This window comes from Stegastes partitus, unplaced genomic scaffold, assembly GCF_000690725.1.
Source record: "Stegastes partitus isolate 25-593 unplaced genomic scaffold, Stegastes_partitus-1.0.2 Scaffold802, whole genome shotgun sequence".
NCBI lineage: Eukaryota > Metazoa > Chordata > Actinopteri > Pomacentridae > Stegastes > Stegastes partitus.
The window spans coordinates 21246-44296 of record NW_007578533.1 but is presented as its reverse complement, the minus strand read 5'-3'; the positions used below and the strand labels follow the sequence as shown (position 1 = coordinate 44296).

General features: G+C 42.4%; 1 protein-coding gene across 1 annotated transcript in view; it reads left to right on the top strand.

Moving 5' to 3' along the window:
* LOC103365004 (protocadherin-15-like) overlaps nucleotides 1-23051 on the top strand; it is a 182062-nt gene that overhangs the window by 141220 nt on the left and 17791 nt on the right. The window contains exons 29-34 of the mRNA XM_008292325.1: nucleotides 1365-1595; nucleotides 1962-2050; nucleotides 3757-3933; nucleotides 4860-5078; nucleotides 6485-6493; nucleotides 7815-7925. Coding sequence (XP_008290547.1) covers nucleotides 1365-1595; nucleotides 1962-2050; nucleotides 3757-3933; nucleotides 4860-5078; nucleotides 6485-6493; nucleotides 7815-7925 — 836 coding nt within the window. The remainder of the gene's footprint in view (nucleotides 1-1364; nucleotides 1596-1961; nucleotides 2051-3756; nucleotides 3934-4859; nucleotides 5079-6484; nucleotides 6494-7814; nucleotides 7926-23051) is intronic.

Genomic DNA, 23051 nt, shown 5'->3' with positions numbered 1-23051 from the left:
ATGGATGGATGGATGGATGGATGGTGTTTTCTTACGAACTGGTCTGATGACACAGTTATGTTTCGTTCATTCCTTTATATAAAGTAAAGGGTGTTGAAAGGAGACGGAGGTCAGGGGATCACAGCAAGGCAATCTCACTTGCTCAAGAGGTGTGGTATAGACTCAGAGTTGGCAGTCAGAGACTATTGTCAGCTCATTAGTCTTGTTGTTGTAAAGATCTGACCTGTTTGTGAGCTGGTTCCTGGTGCAGATGTTCCATTTGAATGTGAGTCTTGGTTAGCTGTCTTCTCAAATGGTCTCCTCCAGCTGTGGGAACGGTTCCTAGAATTTGGCTGCTGTTCTGTCTCTTGGTGTGCTACATATGCTTGGTCTCATTGTAAGAACACTACATGTCTGCTACAAACCTGCATACACTTCAGACACATCTCTCCCATTTCTAGGTGCAGTAGAAATTATTTAGAGCTTTACTCCAAGCTTGTGCTGTTGCAGTTTAAACAGGTGGTTGTTACTACAGCACGTATTTATGTGTTGCTGAAAGTTGCCCCGACTCTGCCATGCACCAGAAAGAAGAAACACACACACAAGAAAAGATCTGTACATCTGTTCTCCCCCCTCAGTCCTCCCTTCCTGGCTTCTTATCTCATCTTTCTCCTTTGTTACCTTTATTTCTTCTTTCTTCCTTACTTCCATTTCCTTAATCCCTGGCCATAAGAAAAATACATTTTCTTTTTTGTCTCTTTCCATCATAGTGCTACCTTTGATGTTTTGGTGTCTCAGAGCTGAATCTGTAGTCTATACTTCCAGCCCTTCTTGTAAAGACCCTGCAATAAATCAATGTCTGTCTGAGTGCGAGTGTGTGTCTGGGTGTGGATGTGAGCTTTCGCATGTATGTGTGAAAGAGGGAAAGACTTGAGTTAGCCAGAGTGACAGAATAGATTAATAGACCTGCATATGGCTCAAAGCACCACTTTACCCCCTGCTGCTGGTTCAGAGTACTACATCAAACACTGCAGGTGCTGGAAGGGTTGGAGCAGGTTTCAAAAAACAAAACAAAAAGCAGCACTAATATGTGACCTTTTGGTGAGTGAGACAAATACAGTAGTTAATATACATGACAGTTCCCTGTATTGATCAGCTGCTCCAACACCTGGAATCAGACGATAAAGATGATGGAGGAGGTGATAACTTACACCGTTTAGAATAATCACAGATTATGGAATTGGGTATTACAGTAATGACTTGATCACAGCGTTGTTTACATGCGTGATGATGACATTTCTTGATGACAGTCATTACGATTATGCTGCTGGTGGCGTAATGGTGATGATAATGATAATTCCATCTAATGCTTCTTATTCTTCCAGGCTCTGGACAAAGACACTGGTAACTACAGTTCTATGATATACCGGCTCATCATTCCCCCTCCTGCTGGTAAAGATACTAAAGACAGCAAAGACGGCTTTGTCATCGAGCCGTACAGCGGCGTGGTGAAGACGGCCATCATGTACCGCAACATGAGGAGGTCGTATTTTAAGTTTGAGGTGGTTGCTACGGACAACTATGGTCAAGGACACAGCAGCAAGGCGGAGATAGTGGTGTGTATATACTTTTGTTTCAGACACTGATGGCAGGTTTATAATTGTTTCTTAAAGGGAGGTTTATTTCCACTTCTAGCATATTCTACATTCAACATAAAACAAGCTGGATGACATGTTTTAACGCTGCAGCAGGGAGATTTATGCTTTGAGAATATCGTTTAGCAGATAAAAAAAACAAATTCAATTTGTCACAAGCTTGAAGCATATTTTGATGAGAAATGTTATCTATTCCACTGCAAACTTTTTTTTTCTCATTTGCTCTGATAAGGTTTAGTGAAATGATTCAGAGCTGAGCTGTTTGTGGTTCAATTTAAACGCTCCAACAAGTTTTATTTGCTTCTTTTTTCTCTTTCTTTTCTGCAGGTGTCAGTCGTGAATCAGCTGGACATGCAGGTGGTCGTATCGAATGTTCCTCCAACTTTCGTGGAGAAAAACAAAAACAAGCTGCTCAGGTAATAAATGTATTTACTGTACGATGTTCCCGTCATTCAACGTAACAATTGTCATTTTTAAGATGTGGGCTGATGCTCTGATGCTTTTATCCAGAGAGTGAGCAGCCTGGGTTCAGCATCATGGAGCTTCAACATGGCACAAAGCTGTTGATAAACACTTTGTCTGCTACACCACTGAACCTCTGCTTGCATAATATGCATTACCAGACTTTGATGGACAGGCAATTACCCATTAGCCTGTTCTACTTACATTAAAGTACTTTTAAACGTGTAATTTCATAGAACGGCAGAGTAAAAGGCACAAGGAACCCATCTGGCTGTCCATATGTACATGTCACTCTTTTGTACAAGTCACAAATACTTAAGAACAGTCAGTTTTATATAAGCGTGCATTAACAGTCACACGGTATTGAAAGTATGATTAATTTGATATAATTTTAGTTTAAACTGTTCTATCAGTCAGTGGATTTCCTATATTGATTAGGAGCTGTGGCGTCTCCACAGAGAGGACAGAAGTTATAATTGCTACATGGGGAAATCAACAAAAGTTGATTTGGACCACAAACAGTGTTTAAAAATAGTCGTTTTATTATAATGAAGTGTCCCAGTAAGAATAAAGCTGCTAGTGTTGTTGGTAAAGTAGACCCCCCAGTGGGGCTGTGACAGGGTCAGACCACCACTCACAGCTCAACCACATTTACAGAGCAAACACTGGCAGCTGCTACTGTTGTGAAGAGGGACACATTTTATCATGTTCATGTGTTGGCTTTTGTTGAATTTTTTGGTCGTTTTAAAATTTATTCAGGTTTTGCTCAGATGAAAGTATGAGAAAATATTTCCACGATTTTCTGCAAAGTTTGTTTTTGAAATATAACCTGTTACCAGTTGGCTGCTTAGTAATCCTCTCCTACCTTCTCTCTCTCTTCAAACTAGCCCATGCTATTTAAAATATTCCTCGCTATGCTGGAAACATTTGGGGATCAAGCCCTAAGAAAAATGACCTTATCAACACCACAGTGGCAACAAAAATTGCGAGATACTCTGAATTTGCTCCGTAGCGGCTTAGCTTGGTTCAGGAACTGGCTTCAATCATGTAAAATTATCTCTTTCCACACTCTGGGAAAATGTGTTTTCATTCATGAACACAAAATGCATAATTCATGATATGATATGATATTTCTGCCATATGCACACTCACCAGTGGGCCTTTCCGCACCGACTAACAAACACTGGGGCGCAGCTCAGTCAGGTTGCTGCTTTGTTTTGCATCGCACGCATAATTTGATAATGACGTTTTAAAGCACTTACCATCTTTGCTGTCCCCGTCACTCTTACACATGCATGCAGACGAACGCGCACACGCCTCAGTCGGAGCGTTCCTGCTGTGAGCAGGTGTTTCTAGGGGGACAGAAATCAATATTGCGCAGCACGAGTCTGCCAAGCTGGCAGAATTTCTTTTTTTTAATGTCTGCTTGTTGTGTGTAGCGTGACTGGAGTCTCGTGCCTTCGCCTTCCCATGCATGGGAGTATAGAGCTCTATTTTTCTATATATGATGTGTGTGTATCGCATCAATCCCAAACACACTGAATGGTAAATGGGCTGCACTTACATAACACTTTTTTTTTTTTTTTTACCAGAGCAGACAAAGCACTGAGAAAAATGAGTGTGATGCCAAGAATTAAAATCCAATATTTTCAATCCCCAGCATTTTGGAACGCTACGTCCAGGAGCAGATACCAGGAGCAAAGGTTGTCGTGGAAACCATCGGGCCCCATCGCCATGGTGATGGAATGGAGCAGGAAGACTACACCAAGTCGGACCTCATGATTTACGCCATCGACCCTCTGACGAATAGAGCCGTAGCGAGACAAGAGCTCTACAAGTGAGAACTTCACCGTCTAATCCATGACAAGTAAAATGCCAGCTGTCCAAAAGCTCAATATACCGAACTGGGACAGGACCTAATCTACACTACTTACTCAATTAAGTAATTGCTAAATTCACTGGCATTAATGTGGTTTTTCAAGTGCTGCCATTCACTCAAGGTTTTAGATATTTAGTTGAAGGCAATTTTGTACTTTCTGGCTGTCCTCTGTCTGGTTATGTGATTGTAGCTTTGGCAGCCATAAGGTTCACATGAGCCGTCATTTGCACACGTTCCATTAATTGTCTATGTAAGTAGCCGTGCAGTGCATTCTGGTAGCAGCGCATTTCATTTCCAGAGATGGAGCGTCCCCTTTGGCCACTTCTTATTTGCATAAAGTTGAAATCAAGGATTCTTTATACGAATCAGAGGCATCCAGCAACCACTTGCTGTTTTCTCCTGAAAGCCTTTAAACTAGCCGTTGATCTAATATGAAGACCGACTGAGCAACTGCATGGCTTTTTTCCCATCTCATGTGTTCTCTGAGGCATCTTCTGATGAGCTGTTTTTAAAATATAACCGAAATCTTCTAAATGAACTGCAATGTTTGTAATCCAGAAGCAGGCAGCCTATGAGTGAAACTCTGTCCAATCAGATGCAACCAGTGTTTGCAGGAGGGTGTAGCTTGTTGTGGTTTCCTGTTGGAATGCACACACTGATCATCTTATCGTTACACTGCTTTACACCCATCACGCGTCTAGTGCTGGGAAGTGGCGCCATCCCTCGTTTACACAAACACCCTTGTGGACACCATTGGAGACCAGTTTGCTGCCTGTTGTGCATACAACTCAAACACAATCCTAGCTGTGATCACCACTCCTGACTCCACGTTATGGTATTGCCACTTAAATGCCGCCCACATCACACTGTCTTCTCCTCCCAAGGTTCCTTGATGGTAAACTGTTGGACATCAACAAAGAGTTCCAGCCTTTTCTCCCTCCCGGTGGTCGAATCCTGGAAATCAGAACCCCTGAAGTGGTGACCAGCGTAAAGAAAGCTGTGCAGAGTGTAGGCTACACGGAGGGCGCGCTGTTGGCTCTGGCAGTTATTATTATCATCTGCTGCGTCCCCGCCATACTGATTGTCATTATCACCTATAGACAGTGAGTATGATTTATGTGTATTTTTGGTACAAAGCTGACACTTCAATCAAGAGCAACCTGTACTTAGTGATGCTCTACACCGAAACTGAAAGCAAACTGACCCAACTAACAATTATTGTTTGAGTGGTCAAAGCTGTTAAGATGTCGCTTATTACTATACTCAGTACTGTAGACCTTCACAGCTGTCCAAAAATGATTGAAAACATGCAATTCAGCCATGTCGTTGCACTATAATGAGCATGGGCACTACAGTTTATTCTGAGTCAGTCCCAGTTACACTGTCTTCCTGCTGTGTATTGATCCACAGCTGAAAATAGTCCCAGACAAATGCACTATTTATTGACTTTTGACATGTCCAGCCGTTTGCAGAAATACGTGAGTCTTTTTTTAAAAGTGAAACTAAACATATTCTGATGTTCTGCTGCAGTATTGAGAGACCGTGTCGGTTCTTAGCATATGTCAGCTACCCATCAATGAACAACCTCCTCCCTTTTTCAACAACCCATACCCATCGGTCTTCCTTTTGGTACCTGACTGTGTTTTAGCCTCATTTAGTCTTTGGAGGAAAATGTGCATTAGTCAGATTTGAGTTCATATGATTATTGCCCATAGGCAGCTATTAAATCTGTAGCATTTCAACCTAACAGCCCAGCCATAAATCCTATAATTTGAAGCTTTTAATGCTATTTGCAATGTGCTTTTCGTGTGGTTTCTGGGTAAGGTATTCAAGCCACTGGCGTAATTGTGCTTGAAGTGAAACCATCTACTTCAGCATCAATTTGGTGGAACTAAATGCATGAATTTTGGTCCTCAAAAGTAGTGAGTCTCAAAAGGAAGATTTGACTACCAATAGAAATGGTAACAAAGACAACAAGACATCTAGAAAACTTATGAATTTCAATTAGGAGCATGTAGACAGCCAGGCAAAGCTGACTGTCTCTCCCACAGGACATCTTTTAGCACTATTCATCATCACCTGGGCCAGACACTTCCCCAGATGATTCAGCATGGCAGCCTGCCCCACAGTGCCAATTCTAATAGTTTGTTTAGCTAACCACAGTGAAAGGCTATTAATTTCGTCCGTCTCCCAAACACACATAAACAACCTCACACACACATTTCATCTGGATCAGTGCGTTTTCTAAAGAGCTTCTCATCCTGCTGAGAAACAGGCACAAATAACAGACAGTGGAGAGGGGAGCCGAAGAAAGGAAAACATAATAGTAATCATTAGCATGATAATCACTTGTATCTGTTGGTAAATGACTTTAATGAAGACCAATTGTCCGACTTTGCTTGTAAATTACAATAAGTAAACTTGGGTAACAAGAGGGACTGTGTGATTTATGGCTCAAATAATCACTAATCTTTCTCTGTCTCTCATCTGCTGCGTCTGTCGCCACCAGATTCAAAGAGTGAGTACCGCTTTTATATTCCAGAGATAAAATATTAATGTCATGACTGCCTTAAACACCTCTCACTGTGATTAATCTGTTGACTTTGATTGTACAATAAAATGGATGAGATCAGAGGGGGCTGTGAAACGGAGAGGACAGCGGACAATCAAACAAATGAATCCTGAAGAACATGGGGTGTAAACGTCAGAGAGTGCGTCTGTGCGGACGCAACTTTAGGAGAATTCATCCGTTCACTATGTTGCTGCTGAAGCTATGTTTGATCTGTTATGATCAGCGTCTTACAGCGTCTGATCCTGACAAACATTTGCCATATTTTGTTGTGTAATTCACATTACTGAGTCAGTTTGCGAACCTAATGAGTCTCCTCTGATCGTACGTTTTAGCCAGTCACACATTAGCATTTCGGCGGATTGGGACATTAGTAAGAGCAGCATGATTTTAATAAGCTGCACCTCAGCGAGAAACAGATGTTTGCTGTTTCCAGCTTGTGATCCCACTCCTTAACTGCTTTCAGGTATCTTATAATGATGATCAAAGTCAAAACAGTCTTGGGGGAACAAAGAGTAACTCAATGTGCCACTTTCTGTCCACAACGGACGCTGTTCACAAAGATGCAAAGTCATGTAGAAAGGCACGTACAGAACTTTTATATTTTGTTTAAAACACGCAGGACAGCACTGACTAAGTGACTCAGAGTTTATGTCTATGCTAGAAGCTGCATGAGGCTTTATTCTAATCCTCTAATCAAGTGGCAAACATTCCTAAGTTTAATATGTTTATATGCAGCTAAGGCTGATGCAGCATCATTAGTTTTGCAAGTAATTGGAAGCAACACTACTGGCAGTGGCAGAAAACGTAAGCAATCAGCAGCACTGTTACACGTCATGCTGAGGGGAACATGAACGTATGGACAAAATTTCAATCCATCAAATAGTTGTTGAGACATTCAACTAAAAGCCAGAAATGTCAACCTCATTGTGGTGGTAGAGAAAAAGGTCAGGGGCCCCCAAATTCAATAGGCTCCATCCCCAGAGGAATCATGGATGTCTGCAGAGGAATTGATAGTAATCCGTTCATTAGTTTTGATATGTCAGCCTGAACCGAAGTGGCCTCACATGGGTAATAACTGTGCTATACAGTGGCAGAATGTGCAATGTGAAAATACACACAGACAAGTTGAACACAAACTTTAAAGCTTAGCAAGTTAGGAGTGATGAGCCCGTCTGCCCGATAACGACTGTTGGAAGACTTTTTAAGGTTGTAATTTTGCCCAAACTTTAGATAACTAATTCCGCGTTTTCCTCTGTGCTGTGTCCAGGCGTCAGGCAGAGTGTGCCAAAACAGCCCGTATCCAGATGGCACTGCCAACAGGCAAACCTGGGGGAGGCACTGCCAACAACCTGTATGAAGAGCTGGGTGACAACGCCATGTAAGTGAAGTGTGAAAGTGGCATTTACATTGATGAGCCAAAGCAGAGGCATTAGCTCGCATTCCGACGGCGGTTAAACTTCAGACTTTGGCAGCGTGACTGCTTTGAGAGCTTTGTGATGTCCGCACATGGAGTCAGTCCATAACATTACGGTTTAACTACTGAAATGAAATATGCTTCTGCTATACTTGTACCCTTGACTATTCACAGCGCCAAGGTTAAGTCCCACATTTTACCCGGCAGGTGTTCAGGGACCTTCTGAAGAGCCATGTTATCTAATGCAGCACACAACAGGAAGTCCTACACATGCAACATATAGGATAATAAGGAAATAAAAATGTCAAAAACCCCATCGTAAATCCATATCACAAATAGAAGAACAATGCACATGAATCACAAATATCAGAAAAACTTAACAAACCTTCAAACTTAACCTTAAATCAAAACCTTAACAGTGCATAAAGAAATGTGATTGCCACTTAAAGATGCTTGTAGAAGAACCCCAGATGCAACAGTGCAGAAGTGATGATCAATAATTAAAGCTTAATTACACAATTTCACATCCTCATATTTCATTACCTCTGAGGCGTGCACCTTGTGAGTAAACGAAACAGCCTTAAGTGGAAAAGTGGCCTCTGCGGGTGTTCCTCGGGTCACTGATCAATACTTACTCACATTATTTCCAGACGTGTTCAACAAGTCTCGCAAATTGAGATTTACAATCAGGTTAATTGATCAAAGTCTGAAGCCGGTTTCGTGTCAGTCTGACGAATGCTGTCCTCCCACACAGCAGCACACTGTTGTTACCGACTATCTGGTAAAGATTGTTTCTCTAACTAATCATCTAATTGACTGGAATTTAACATGCAATCATCAATCTGGGAGAAGCATCCTGAGCTTTTTCTTGATGACAACTCACAACCACCCCTTTAACTAAAAATAGTCCTCGTTGATTCATCACACTTGACTTGCTTTGTTGAACTTTCCCAGATCGCTCCTAAGCTGGAAGCCTTTGCAAGGATTTATGCGCTCAGTCAAAATAAATGTCCTCAGGCGCTTGTGAATGTGGCCTTTCAATCTTTTTTTTTTTCCTTTTTTTTTGGTAGTCTGGACACATTTCCATTCCTTGGTTTTGCGGTGACCACAGACGCTGACTTTATGTAGAGATGATACAATCTTGGATTAATCAGGAAGAGCCTTGTAACCTCACATCAAACTAACCCCAAACAAAGCTCCGACTTGTGAATGCTTTAACAAATGTAGATAAACCCTGCAGTTTTATCCTCGCAAAGATCAGTGACATTCAGCTCCTTCCTTGTCAGTTTTCATGTTGTAATGCATACCAATGTCCTCGCTATGCGAAAGATGAAAATGAAGGTCACCGGTCGGCCCCTTTGGAGCAGAATTCCCTTCGAGAGCAGCTTCTCAAGTTCACTTCAGATTCTCATCCATCGATGGCTTTCAATATCATGTTAATTCCTGTAATCACAAGTAAAACAAACTGTTTACTCGGGTTATTGAAATGTCCAGGTTTCGGTCGAGTCCTTCAAAAATGTATCATCTGCGAATGACCTTTTACTTCATCAGCCTTCACAGCCGATTGTTTTTGTGAGTATTTGCTCTGCAAGACATTCATTTGCGGCGTCGCTAATCATGAGGCCATGGACCATTGACAGTGAATTGAATGAATACAGATAAGCTTTTTGTTGATTATGGTGAAATTGCTTTTACTTTTTATTATTTTCGTCCTACATTCAACTCCCATCTGGCCTGAAGGGCATTCATTGCCCATCCACTCTGTGCAGCCTCAAAAAAAAAGTTGCTTAATTTTCTGTGCAATTTAGTCATATTCCCTCCTCTTTTCACCGTCGCTGCTTTGTTTCTGTTTGTCTGCCTGCAAATTGTGTTTAATTTATCCTCCTGCCAATTTGCTGGCTTGATACATGTTGATTTGGTTAAACAAGAGTCTAATAGGGACTGCATGTAGAGACACCGTATTAGCTTTTATCGGAAAGTTTCTATGACCACACACACACACGGGCGCGTGCACGCACTCAAGGCAATGCACAGATAGTTAATTCATAATTCCTTACTGGAGCGTTACGAAGAAGTTGAGAGGAATTCTTATCAGAATTACATGCATCACCGGTTTCCTGTCTGTCCTTGATATGCCTCCACACTCCCATTAACATGAGAGCAATTCATATGCAAGATGGTAGGAACTATCTCCAAATGACAACAAGGGATTTCCAACTGTGTTCGTCGGTGTGTGTGCGTGCGTGTGTGTGCGTGTGAGATGACTAAAGCCCAAGCGATCCGCTGAAAAATGTGTGCGGAAATGAACTTGGATATGAGATAATTGAAATAAATGCAGCTCGTAATTTATAAAGACCACCCTGGGCGATAATTAATTCTATTGATAAACTGCAGAGCATGTTTAATTGTGGTGGGACGGTCTTCAATGTGTGTGTGTGTGTGTGTGTGTGTGTGTGTGTGTGTGTGTGTGTGTGTGTGTGTGTTTGCAAAACAGGCAATTTGGGATTTCTTCTGCAAGACTTGTGTGCGTGTCTGCGTTCTATATCGCTGCCATCTTGTCGGGACTAAATAATTCGTAAAAACTATAAAACCCGGCAAAGTGTAAAAGTTTGCACATTTCTAATTACGGTCCATTATTAAAGTGCTCAGCAGACTGATTTTCAAGCCTTTTTTTTTAGTTTAATTACCTTTGGCTGTTCTCGTGACAGTCTCAGGTTTTAATGTCTGTTTTCAATTACCTGTGAAAAATTAAGTGTTCTGTACCTTATTATTAGCAGCTCATTAAATGAAGCATGATTTTTAAATGTTATATTAAAAGTCACACTATTCAGTTATACAGCACATTCTCTCCTGTGCTGGCTAAATAACAGCTCATGAAAAAAAAACAGCAGATATGAAAAATATGTTCCCGTATTTTCAATTACTTTCATTAGTGTATTTGTTCAGACGTCTGCTCTGTTATAATGTTCTCCCGCTGGCATGGGTGCTGTAGGTTTATCATTTTTTTGTTCTCTGACAGAAAACCACTTAGTTAGACTTTCAGTTAAAAAAAAATATGCAGATGAAAAGCAATAAAACTTTTGGATAATTTAGCTTTATATGCTCATAATATTCAAAGTGAAAAGATTTAAAAGAAGCAGAAAATAGTGACAAAAGGTTTAGATTTTTACTCTTTATTTTCTGTTGAAGATAAACAAAGTGATCAAGAGTTGAAAAACGGAACTGTTTTTTTGTGGGTTTTTTTAATTTACTTCATTAACAGATAATAACTAAGTTGTGTTTTATTTATATTTAACTGAAGATCATGTTCACATGGTGTGGAGCACTAGCAGAGCATTATAAACAAAATAATGACCCATGGCATTGCTGAAGCACAACAAATGTTACTTCACCCTCTGGACCCCAAAACTTTTTTTTGTAATGGCCAAAATAACACAATTTATTAGAGCCGCAAACTGAAAACAGAAGGAATCATGGAATCCATTGGTTTGGGTCTTTGGACTACTCATCTGTTACCTGCTTTTCATTGTAAATGAACCAAAGATTTCCTTAAGATTGCTTTCATTTACGTCATGTTTTTGTAAAATACGTAAGAAATCCAACTTCAAACTGTGTCATACTGCACAGAAGTAGTTCTCACAGCTTCTAGCCGTGGTTGTGCTGTTTCCATAGAGGGGCAGGACTTTATATTGCAGTGAAAAATGAACCCGCAGTAAATAAATGTGAGTAAAGCAGTTTATACAAAGGATTCTTCAGAAAGGCCCCTAATTTCCATATAGCTTTCAGGTTTTCTGTTTCCAGCAACAATATGAGTTTAAACATAGACGGACAATTTAATCAATACTTTGGGAAATGCCTTTTTCCCCCAATATTTTATTATTATTTATTACATTCTTACATGCAAACAAAACATGAATATTGTCTCCCAAACTATTAGGCTCCAAATCCTCTGGTTTCCAGCAAACGCTTTATATCTTTCAGTAAACTTAGAAAATCCAGTGTTGTTCTCTGTAAAACTACAAACAGCCCATCTGTGCTTTGGTTGTCATAAAACAGACACTTCTTCAGTTTGAGCTTTTATTGAAATTAAATTCCTCATGATGTTATACTGATGAGCTTGATTTGCCATCTTTGCAGAAACAGCAAGATTACTGGTTATAAACCCAGAAACATTATTTAGAACTTACAAAATAGACTCTATTCTCCATCACCAACTATTTTTTTTAAAGGTGCTTACCCCCTCGGGCAACAGTAGATGGGATAAGGCATCTGTTAGGTGTAAATGTGTACCATAAAAGTGACACAAGGCAATGAAGCAAGACTGCTCTAATGTTCACCCAGAAATCCCAGAGCGCGCTGAGAACGAGGAAGCTGCTTCGTCAAAGAGCGGAAAAATTAGCAAATTTCACCCCAGTGTTGAAATGACTTCTTAACTTTTTCTTTTTTGCTATATTCTGTGGAGCTTTTATTCTGCTGGAGCTCTTTTCTGTCGCAGCTTTGACCATTTTAACATCATTCTGTTATCATTTCATCACTCTGCTGTTCCTGTTCTCTTCCATCCACCTTCATCCTTGACTGACAGACAAAAGTGAGTAGACGGTGGAGAACGGCTTCACGTCAGTAGTGTAGTTTTTGTGTTTGTGGCTTGTACGTTGGTAGATCTGAGAGCAAATCCGCGCTGATGAAGGTTGATTTAGCGTAGAAGTAGCCGGTCGTGTGCCATGGGAGTCTGCAGGGTTTCAGCAGTGACTTCATCTGCTGAAATTCTTTCACTTCATAATCAGTCTTTTGTTGAAAGGAAATCTGCACACTCTCAGAACTCCGTGACACACCAGTTGTCTATCCCTCCCCCGGCAGATGTGGCATTGTTTACAGCACAGCAGCAGCATCTTTGTGGCGTACTTAAAATCTACTTGTATTCTTTTCCTTTGTGTTTCAAATCTATTTTTTAGTGCTCCGTCTCATGTCCCTGTGGTAAAAACAGCAATGAAATAACAACAAAAAAAAAAGTTATCTCTTAAGATCCCTCAACCATTTCTTCTCATTCCATTCCTCATTCATCTCCTAATGCGAAGTCTGTTTTCAGAACATTTATCCAACCTCAGTTCTGGCAGACAGTCTGTTGTTTTATCTGCCGTTTATACCATTCCTTCCATATCCTCTTGTTGTCACTCCCCTTTGTAAAACATTTCATTTCATCGTTCAGTGCATTACCGCTCTTTTCCTTTTAAATTTCATTCAGTCCTCATCTCCATCTTCCATTTCATTTAACTTTGATTTATATAGTTGCGTCCCCTTTATTCATTATTACTCTTTCCCTTCCTATTTTATCTGTGTTCCTTTTCTTAGTTCTCCCTTCATTCCGTTTTCTGTCTCATTTTTCCATCCATGTACCAGCCGAGCAAACCACGGCGGTAGTGGCGGGAGTGGCGGCAGTCTGGACGAAAGCGACCGCCAGCGTCTGATATCAGATTTTGCCACGCGAGCGATTGCCGCCCATCGTCAGTGCATGGCTAACGGAGGGGTGATCAACAACCTCCCCAAGTCTGAGTCCAACATCACGTTTCTCTCCGATGAAAACCCCCTGACTATCAAAAACCCCATCTACCACGAGGACGGGACCCTCAGCAGTCCAGAGACTCTCGGGAGGAGCCAGAGAAGAAGGGACCTTCTCGGGAACTTCTCCCCCTCCAGGAAGGGCATTCGAGAGGCCTGGCTGAGGCTCAGCTCTCCTGGATGCGACGTGGGATTCGGCGGATACAGCGGCAGCGACAGCGGATGGGGATCGGGGGGCGGACACAGCTGGACTCTGCCATCGAGGTTACATCGAAGAGAGATGTACGACGCTCTGAGGCGGCAGGTGGTTATGGATCCTGTTCAGTGGGAGCTGGAGCTCTTAAAGGCGGAATTCAAGGAGAGTAAAGATGCTGGTCTGGATTCAGGTTTTGATCGTGGGCTGGATTCAGATCTGATGGGAAGCCCGAGTCTGGAACCCAAGCTGACGGTGAAGGAACAAGCCAGACAGTTCGAGCAACAGGCGCTCCAGGAAATGAGACAAAGGCAGAACCGAGACTCTCGAGGGTCTTTGTCGCCCGATATTCTGCTTTCTGTTTTTCCAGAGTCTCCTCAGCACCACAAGCACACCCCCACCTACCAAACCCCCACCCACCATGCCCCCACTCCTCACCTTAAAGAGGGTCCCCCGAGCATCATCGTCACCCACAGCGACGGAGGAACTCCTCCACCAAATCACAAGCCCACTCCTCCTGTGCTGCGCCGCTTCGGGGCCAATTTGACAGGAAACCAGAGTGCCAGCGACAGATTCCAGGTCCATTTAGAGGTCATCCCTGATCCTCCCTCCACGCCTCCACCGCCACCTCCTTCTGAACCACCACCACCACCTCCCACCTCTGCTCCTCCTCCACCCTCATCACCTCCTCCTCCGCTTCACCCTCCCTCTTCTCCTCCTCCTCCTCCTCCTCCTTCTGTCCCTCCAGCTTCACCTCACTCCAATCATACTGACAACCAAGGCCCTCCACCTCCTCCTCCACCTCCGCCTCCTCCACCTCTCCCTCCCCCCATGTCGCCGTCGCTCCTGCGACCGTCCACCTTCGTCCTCCCGTCGCTGTCGGAGGCGCCCGCCCTGCGGCCCGTGTCCCTCCGGCCGACACCGCCGCCCCTCCCCGTGGAACCAGAACCTCCCCGGAAAGAGCTGAAAGGAATCTTAAAGAACATCCAGAACATAGCGGACATCGAGAAGTCTGTGGCCAACATGTTCAGCCAGATAGACCAGAAACAGATCCCGCTCAAAAAGGTCATGAAGAGCCGGGCTTCCATTGATTCCCTCGATTCTCTTGATTCACTGGATGCATTGGCAGTTGGAGGAGGAGAGGGAGGAGAGGGAGCTAAAGAAGGAGCAAAAGCAGCAGCAGAAGGAGGCGGAGGAGGTGGAGGAGGAGGAGGAGAAGATCCTCCACCTCCACCTGCACAGGTTCAGCCCAACCCCAACATGAACTCCATCGTGGAAGAGCTTGAGAAACGATTCCCTTCTCAGTCTACAATGCTCTAGCCTTTGCTTTTCCGAGATGGAAAGCCCACAGAAGGGATTTTCTTAACATCGCTGTGTAGTTTTCCGTGAAGCTGTCAAGGGACTGATGCTCAAAATAGCTCAGTGGGATGCTGTGATGATGCGGTGATTTTTTTTACCGTGCTACAGCTGTGCTCTTTCAACATGACTTCCTGTTTTCTATATAAGAAAAGAAGGAAAAGGAACCAGGCCCAATATAAACTCTACGGGCTGGAGAAGAAGAACGTCTCTCCTCTCGTTACTCAGAAAAGGAGAAAACATGATTGAGCTGCAGATGCAGACGATTAAAAAGTGATGATATATTTCCTGGTTAACTTTCAGTTTGACTAATGTCATTAACATTTTATATCGGTGGTGACATACTTGTCTGCAACACATTACAATCAGTCAGCAGCAGTCAACGTTGTTCTCAGTGAGATCTGACAAGACACATGGTTGTCGACAGACACTTGCTGTAATGAGGAGCTGATTAGAAGTTCAGGTTGGCTTTTCCACTCCATCTGAAACCTCTAAACAGGTCGATTACAGATCTATCGGGTGTGAAGAAGAAAATCAAACACAAGAGAAGAGGACATTGTTAAAACTGCCAACTTGGATTGAACTTTGCTGGCCGGGGATTCTTTGTATTTTCTTTGTGTGTGTATATATAGCTTTGCTACAGTTTTCTTGCTGTTGCAGAGCTCCAGCCGGTGACGTGGTCGCTGTCACACTGAGTTATTACTCTGCATTTGATCAGTATTCATGGTTACATAGCCACAAAGATTGCAGATTCTTTATTCTGTACAATTACATCTTGTGTCTGTTCCTATCAGCAGCTTCCTATCTGCAAGCGTATTTCCAACCTTATTAATATGAGTCAGTGCACTCTGTATCTTTTTCAACCCCGTCTCAGAGGAATTCTGTTTACAAATTACTAAATTGTTTTCCAATTACGTTGTGCTAACAAATGCTGCCATGATATTCAAAGACAACATTTTTTTTTTTTTTAACCCAAACAAGCCCTACATTTATTATTCTCCGCTTTAGCTGTTCCAGGCCTCCATGGAGGTGGTTGGGTTGATTTGCAAGCATAAAATACGTAAGTTTCACTCTGAGTCTGGACTGACTTTTTGGTTATATTTAGGCAACAAAAGCACTTTGAAGGAGGTTAGCAAAAGATTGTGATTTGGAGAAAATTTGATAATTATAGGAAACTACGATGCTGAAATGGCATCGTGAATAAAAGAGGGCAATTACAAGACGTGTGCATGCACTCTGCTCACTCGTGCAATTATGTAGCCGTTAAGATTACACTAGAGTTTGCATAATAATAGTCTTTATTGCGGCCAAACAAGAGAAGTCGGTCTGAGTTCTGATACTCACCAAAATGTATTCATTCAATCTCGTACGTCAGACTTTTTTAAAGTTAAATGACTGAAATGGAGGCATAAGGAAGCACAAAAAAGTTCACCGGTTTTATATGTGATCAGGATAAATCAATATGACAACTACACTAGAATAACGACACAAGATAGGGAGCAGGAGAGCTATGGCGAGGGAATCCAGACGTCCATACATGATGCTCCCTGTATGTTTGTGGGATTTGTGTCACTAACCTGTTGAACAGGAAGTCTTCCTTAGTCTCCTTCCTAACCTGAATTGTTCCTCAGTTTGCAAACTAGATGTTCAAAAGGCTCGAAGCATCACAGACCTCGTGTTCAGGACCACGCTGGAGCTGAAGGGGTCCTTATCTTGTAGCTCTGTGTTTTAAACAGCTTTGAGTGAGAGTTTTGGGCGTCTTGCTGATGTGTTGTAGAAGATGTTGCTGATTTTATTAACCTAAATGTCTCAGAATGTGAGGAGCCTCACTTCTACATAATCATGCTTCCAGTCAGCAGGACCACAGACTGTCTCTGACCTTAACCCAGTGCTGCCAGAGTTATCAAACATAGACTTGTTGTCATATCAGTAAAGTGGTGGACCCAGATGATTACATTACACTGCATTTCCAGATAAGTTACTAGATATTACTATTCCTATAAAACATAATCCTGCCAGCCAGCATTGTGCTTCACATCAAGCATATTTGCAAATGAGTCACATTTAAACACAATTCCTTGGAGTCTGGGTTGAACTTTTAATGCTATACAGACACCGGAGGGCATCAACATGTGGCCACAGTCTCATGTCCTTTGTGTCTGTTCAGCTTTCTGTCAAATATTCACTTAGTTGCTAGTTTGTGCTAATTTATTTATGAGCACACATTCTCCTCTAGGTCCCCAGGTTGAGTCTTAGCTCTATCTGTCGTTCTGTTAACGCCCATTTCCATTAATGTCCTTAGTTAATTGTTTCTTTTCCCCTCCGGGCCCATATTGTCTCACACTGATCCTGCATTTTCTTTTAATGCTCCACAAGGTCATGTGTTTTTTGTTTTTTTTTGCTTTTCAAGGTGACAAATGTAATGTGTAGATGAAGAACTGAATTTAAAGAAAAAATCAAAAAACAAAAATGTCTAAAACATTCATGTAGAGTGATATTTTTATTCACAGTATGCACTAAATTTTTACAACTATTTTCTAGAGGGTTTTATTGCTTCTTGATTTTAACGAAGGAGACCTTGTTTTTGGGTACTTAATATGAAAAATACAAAAAGGTTAAGAACGTGAGTTTTCTCAATAAAATCTGCGGTGCTACCTAAGAGAGTCCGAGGCAATTTTTTATTTGACAAGAAGTTGAAGTAAAACTACGATTTCTGAATACAGGGTTGCTGCTTCCATAGAATCTAATTTAAAAGCTGTCCTCCTTACTTTAACTGATTGTAGCAACTCATCCTCATTCCTAAATAGTCGTGTATGACTTCAGCTCTAGTGGTACAGAATCCACGGCGGAAACTCCAGCTGTGCGTGTTTGTTCTGCATGATTGCTACAGTACTTTTTTCTCGCCCCTTTTAAAAATAGCCTCAGAGTGGAGCAGAAGTGAACAAAGAAGGTCCGCGAGTCTGTGCGAACATATACTGACTGATAATGATGTGCTATTGTTTTCTCTTGATGGAGTTGTGCCAGAAAAGTACGCAGATGCATTCATGTGCACAGAGTCCGACATTCGTGGCATATTAATGAGGCAACACAATGTTTCGCTCTCCTCTGATGTGAGATATTGCGTTCTGTGAAGGTCACTAAGACACGTTTTACTGGCCCGTAGCTGTAGAACCAAAGATGTAACATGCATCTAAAGGAGCTTCACTGCAGACCGTCTTCTTAGAAAATGACACAACATGCATGAGAAACACTCTGTAGTTACAGTACATCGCTGTGACATTTAAAGAAGGTGCCCTACCTCCTCTTCATTGCGTAGAACTAAGATCATCTTGGTGGATTCATTTCACTGATAACTGGGCTCTTGGGCTCATGCACGCGTCTTTGCAGAAAAATTAGAATAATTCATACAGAATCCCACAGCGCTGCATCATGTAAGAGTTACAAATCACATGCAGGGTGCTTATCTGTTTAACTGTATCACAGTTTGCACACAGACCTCAGCAGAGCTCGCATTACGAGCCACTTCCATGAGCGATGAGTTTTGCCTCTTTCTATTTGATATAGATTTATTCCATCTTATGCAAATGGAAGTGCCGCAGAAATACGTGTTTTATTCTAATAAGGACTGACTCTGTAGTCTAGTGGGTGAGATTAACGGAGGATTTTTACAAGAAAAGTCCCTTTCCTTTGATAAAACACTGCACCTGTAAGGAGTAGCGTATCCGTCTCCTCTGTTGCGTCTAACTCGTCCACTTCTGGCACAATAAACCAGCAGTGGAAACAGGTTGTTTCACTAATGAGAACTATACTCGGATTGTTGCTTCATCAGTGGCAGATTTCACGGCCAACCGCTAACACGGTTTCAACAAGTGGTCCGCAGACGCATATTGTCATCATGAGGTGACAGAATCACATCTGTCCCACAAGACCGGCACCAGCGATCGCATCTGCGCAACAAGTCGTGATGCTCAGCCTACTAAAACAAACACTGATGGTCACATCTCTGACATTACGAGAGGATTTTCAGCTGTCAGACATCAGACGCGCACACGTATCTTGGCGGATCTGTTCTCCAGTGGAATCTATCGCCGCTGTAATTTCACAACAGAGTGAGCAGGAGTGTTTGTTTTTTCTCTCCGGTTGTTCGGCAATGTGTTTCTCTTCTCCACACAAAGTCGGGCTCAAGCTATGAACCTCATCTTGTCATGATGCGGTTCTATTAAAGGCTCGGAACAACGGCGCAATCACGCGGGAGCCTCGGCTTAAACAGGAGCGTGAATGCGTGCACGCAAAAAACACACACACACACATACACACAGCAGTGTTAAACAGGTTGCAGGCAGCGCTGGTGTTTCAGCTGACTGGGTTGGAAATGTTTTATGTCAAGATTAGCTTTTAACCTCAGTCTGCTGCGTGTCATTACACACACACACACACACACACACACACACACGGCATGTTCATTGTCACGCAGATTGTGTTCTCGCCCTTTCACTTCTTATTGTGTGCTATTTGCAGGAGAACAGAAGCGATTTGACATTGTTGGGAATGTGTATTGTCTTCGACGTTCATTTTAAATCGAATTGATAAATGCAGGTATGAGGCGTGGCGAGAAAGAGGCTGTTGTAATTGTGAAGTCAGAGCAAAGATTATCATGGGAAATCTGCACCGTGAAAAGCAGCAAATAGCCACTGGATACAAAGGGAGAAATAATGCGTTGATGGAAACAGTCCCCGTCTTAACGCGATGTGTGTCGAGCTACATCAGTGCAATCCATCACGCCGCGCTCCACACCTCAGGATTGCCATAATTTCTTTCTGCATCGAGAACATTGCATACACAAAGTCAATTTGCCGAGATCTGGGGATGTGGTGGCATTAATAAAAAGGAGTCGGGGAGAGCTGTCAGACAGGTAATAAACTGCCAGGTTAGCCGCGCAGTTTACAGGTCATCTTCCCGGTTCGGCTTCGACCCGCAGAGCTGCAGGTTTAATGACGAGCTGTCGGATCGTCTCGGCGCTCATTTCTTGCAGCATCTCTTTCTTTGTGTGATGTCGCTGTGTTGTAGTCAGGAGGGGCAAAACAATTTAAGTAATAAACTGGGATTATTTTTTACTATGGGTCTTGTATTCTGAGCGACTTGGGGTGTCTGGTTACTATGAAGATATAACAAAATGCTTTAGCAGTTTTTGTCGTGATTTGATGTAAATCTGCCCTTTTCATCCAGATATAAGTCTGTCGTAGTAACCTGTGGAGTTAGACAATCAGCCAATCTTTGCTTAGAGGATTCTGGATGGGCTCGCTGAAAAGCTATAACTAAAAAAATGGGGGCAGTAAAATAATGTTGGCCTCACTGGTTATAATGACTTAAAATAATAACAGAAATAAGGACTCACAATTCAGAAAATCTCACTGAGTTCACCTCTCAAGCATCTTCAGGACGTCACTGAGACAGACATGCCAGTACTACTGATTGGTTGCTGCTCCAAACAAGTAATGTTTTCGAGAAAAGTTCCAGGACTGGTGTCACAAAAGATATAGTTCAAACCCAAACTACAAATGACGAGTTTTCCCCTTCAGACAATCAACCAGCACGTCTACAAAGAGAACCTGCAGCGTTTGCTTCATTCAGAAGAGGCAGAGTTGTGACAGGACAAGTCGTGGCTGCTTCACCATGACAACACACCTGCTCACAATGCCCTGAGGATCCCACAGTTCCTGGCTGAGATGAACACCGGCGTGCTGGAGCAACCTCCCTACTCACCCCACCTGGTTCTGTGGGATTGTTTCCTCTTCCCCAAGCTCAAGGAGGTCATCAAGGGGACCAGTTTAGAAGACGTGGATGACATCAAGACGACTGTGACGATGGAGCTGCAGAGGATCCTGGAGGAATCCTTCCAGGAGTGCATGGCGGCAGAGAAGGCTGGGGAAGTGTGTTAGACTGTGAAGGGGAAAATTTGTAGATTGTAGTTTGGGTTTGACATATATGTTTTGTGACACCAGTCCTGGAACTTTTCTGACACCCTCGTACACATTACTTTTTAAAGAAGTAATGCATTACTTTACTGTCACACTACTTGTTACATTACTGTTGCATCATTCATCAATATCTCCTGATTGCCACATATTTACCAGTTTGCAAAATCACCTTAAACCTTAAATACGCCCACATATCAGCACAAATCCCTCTAATAATGAAGACAATACACACAAGATGGGGCGATAAAGTATCAGCCCAAAGCCGAAAGCTGTTGTGATGATGAGAAGGCCTTATTTCCTGTCTGAGAGGATCAGGTAACATCAAAATGTAAACGTAACTGTAGCTGATCAGTAGCATGTTGCCAGTGTGATGTGATAACTGTGTTGATATGTGTTGGTTTGAAACAAAAAATCCCAAACTCTAGCAAAAACACAAGAGGTAATATCAGGATGAAGTGCAACCTTGAAAATGGCGATTTATTTTAAAGCTACATTTAAGAAGTCTTTGAAACTCCACATCAAGTTTATTTTATGTTATAAATATAATCCAGAATAAATCTAATAAACCAAGAACAAACCGTTCGCCCAAAACGAGGCCCTGCAATGGCCCTCAACTCTCACCACCTTCACAACACAAAGGAGCTTCTTCTAGCTCTCTCATCCGGCTGGTTTACTTCCCTTCAGAGCGGTTTATTCTGGAAATGTGAAGAGACCTGGTTATTTTTGAAGTTATTTTCTACATAACATGCAGCCACAATGAGAGAAGGTGCAAAAACAATGAAAGAGAGACGAGGATGTGGCGAGACAGACAGAGAGAGAGGAGGCTGAAATAAGCAGAGAGGGTGAAACAGGTTGGAGAGGAAAAAAAAAAACAAGGATGTAACTAATGAGTGGAGGAGTGACGGCGTAAAAGGGCGAGGAGCTACAGTAGACACGACAGAGACAAAATGTAGACAGAAAATAGAGAGGAGAAGAAGAAGAGGCTGTTATTGGGTGTCATAGTCTGAGTCTGTTCTTTAAGAGCTAATAATATTTCTCCCCCTTGTGTTTCTCGTACACACCAGAAGACAAGGTGGAGAGGACACAAAGAGCGAGAGTCAATCATGTCAGATGTGTGTGTTGGTGTGTGTGTGTGTGTGTGTGTGTGCAGGAGATCAGATAGCTGTCTGTGTGTTTTTTGTCTCCAGAGGACCTAATAATGTGTCTGTCAGAGCAACAAGGGCGCAATGATAGACTTATCTTCACACGCCGACACACACACAAACAGATTTTACTAGACACACACTGAAATCCAGAGCGTCTACACACACTGTGAATAGGGTCATTTCAACCCGTAGACCAACCAGAAAACATCCTTTTCATCCATTATTCTTCCCATTTATTCAATATGTGTTCATCCACTCGCACGTCCATCAGCGCTAATCCATCCGTCCTCACCTTTATTTAACCGATCATCTTTTTTTTCGGAGCGCAGTCATTCATTTAAAGATGCATTTTGATGCCGAATGAAGGGCTACAGTTTCCCCTCGGAGCGCTTGCATTTGGTGTGAATTTCTGATTTGAATTAATGAATACGATCAAGCGGTTTAACACTTTGTGTGTGTCTGAATGGGGAATCTGATGCGACCTCTGAAACTCTCCTTTTTGTCGGGGCTGTGATACGTCTTCATTTTGCCACCTCATTACCCTGGTTTCACACGACAGTACATTCTGAAGCAACGTAGTTAAGACACATGGACAGAGAGGTTATTGGTTGTTTTTCTTTGTTATTTCTTTCTTTGGCTTTTTTTTACTTTTCCTCCTTTGGCCTTTCCCCCACTGTTTTCTAATTCCCAGCAGTGATTTTCTGCCTTTTTCCACAAAAAAAAAAAAAAAAAAGTTTTCGGCAGTCTCACTTGTTTCTCCCTTTACTGTCTTTGTTTGAAGTTTGTTTTCTCATACCGGTAAGTATTAATTTCAAAGCAGTGTAAACAATATTAAGCTGTTAATGCTGTCATCAACTCCGGG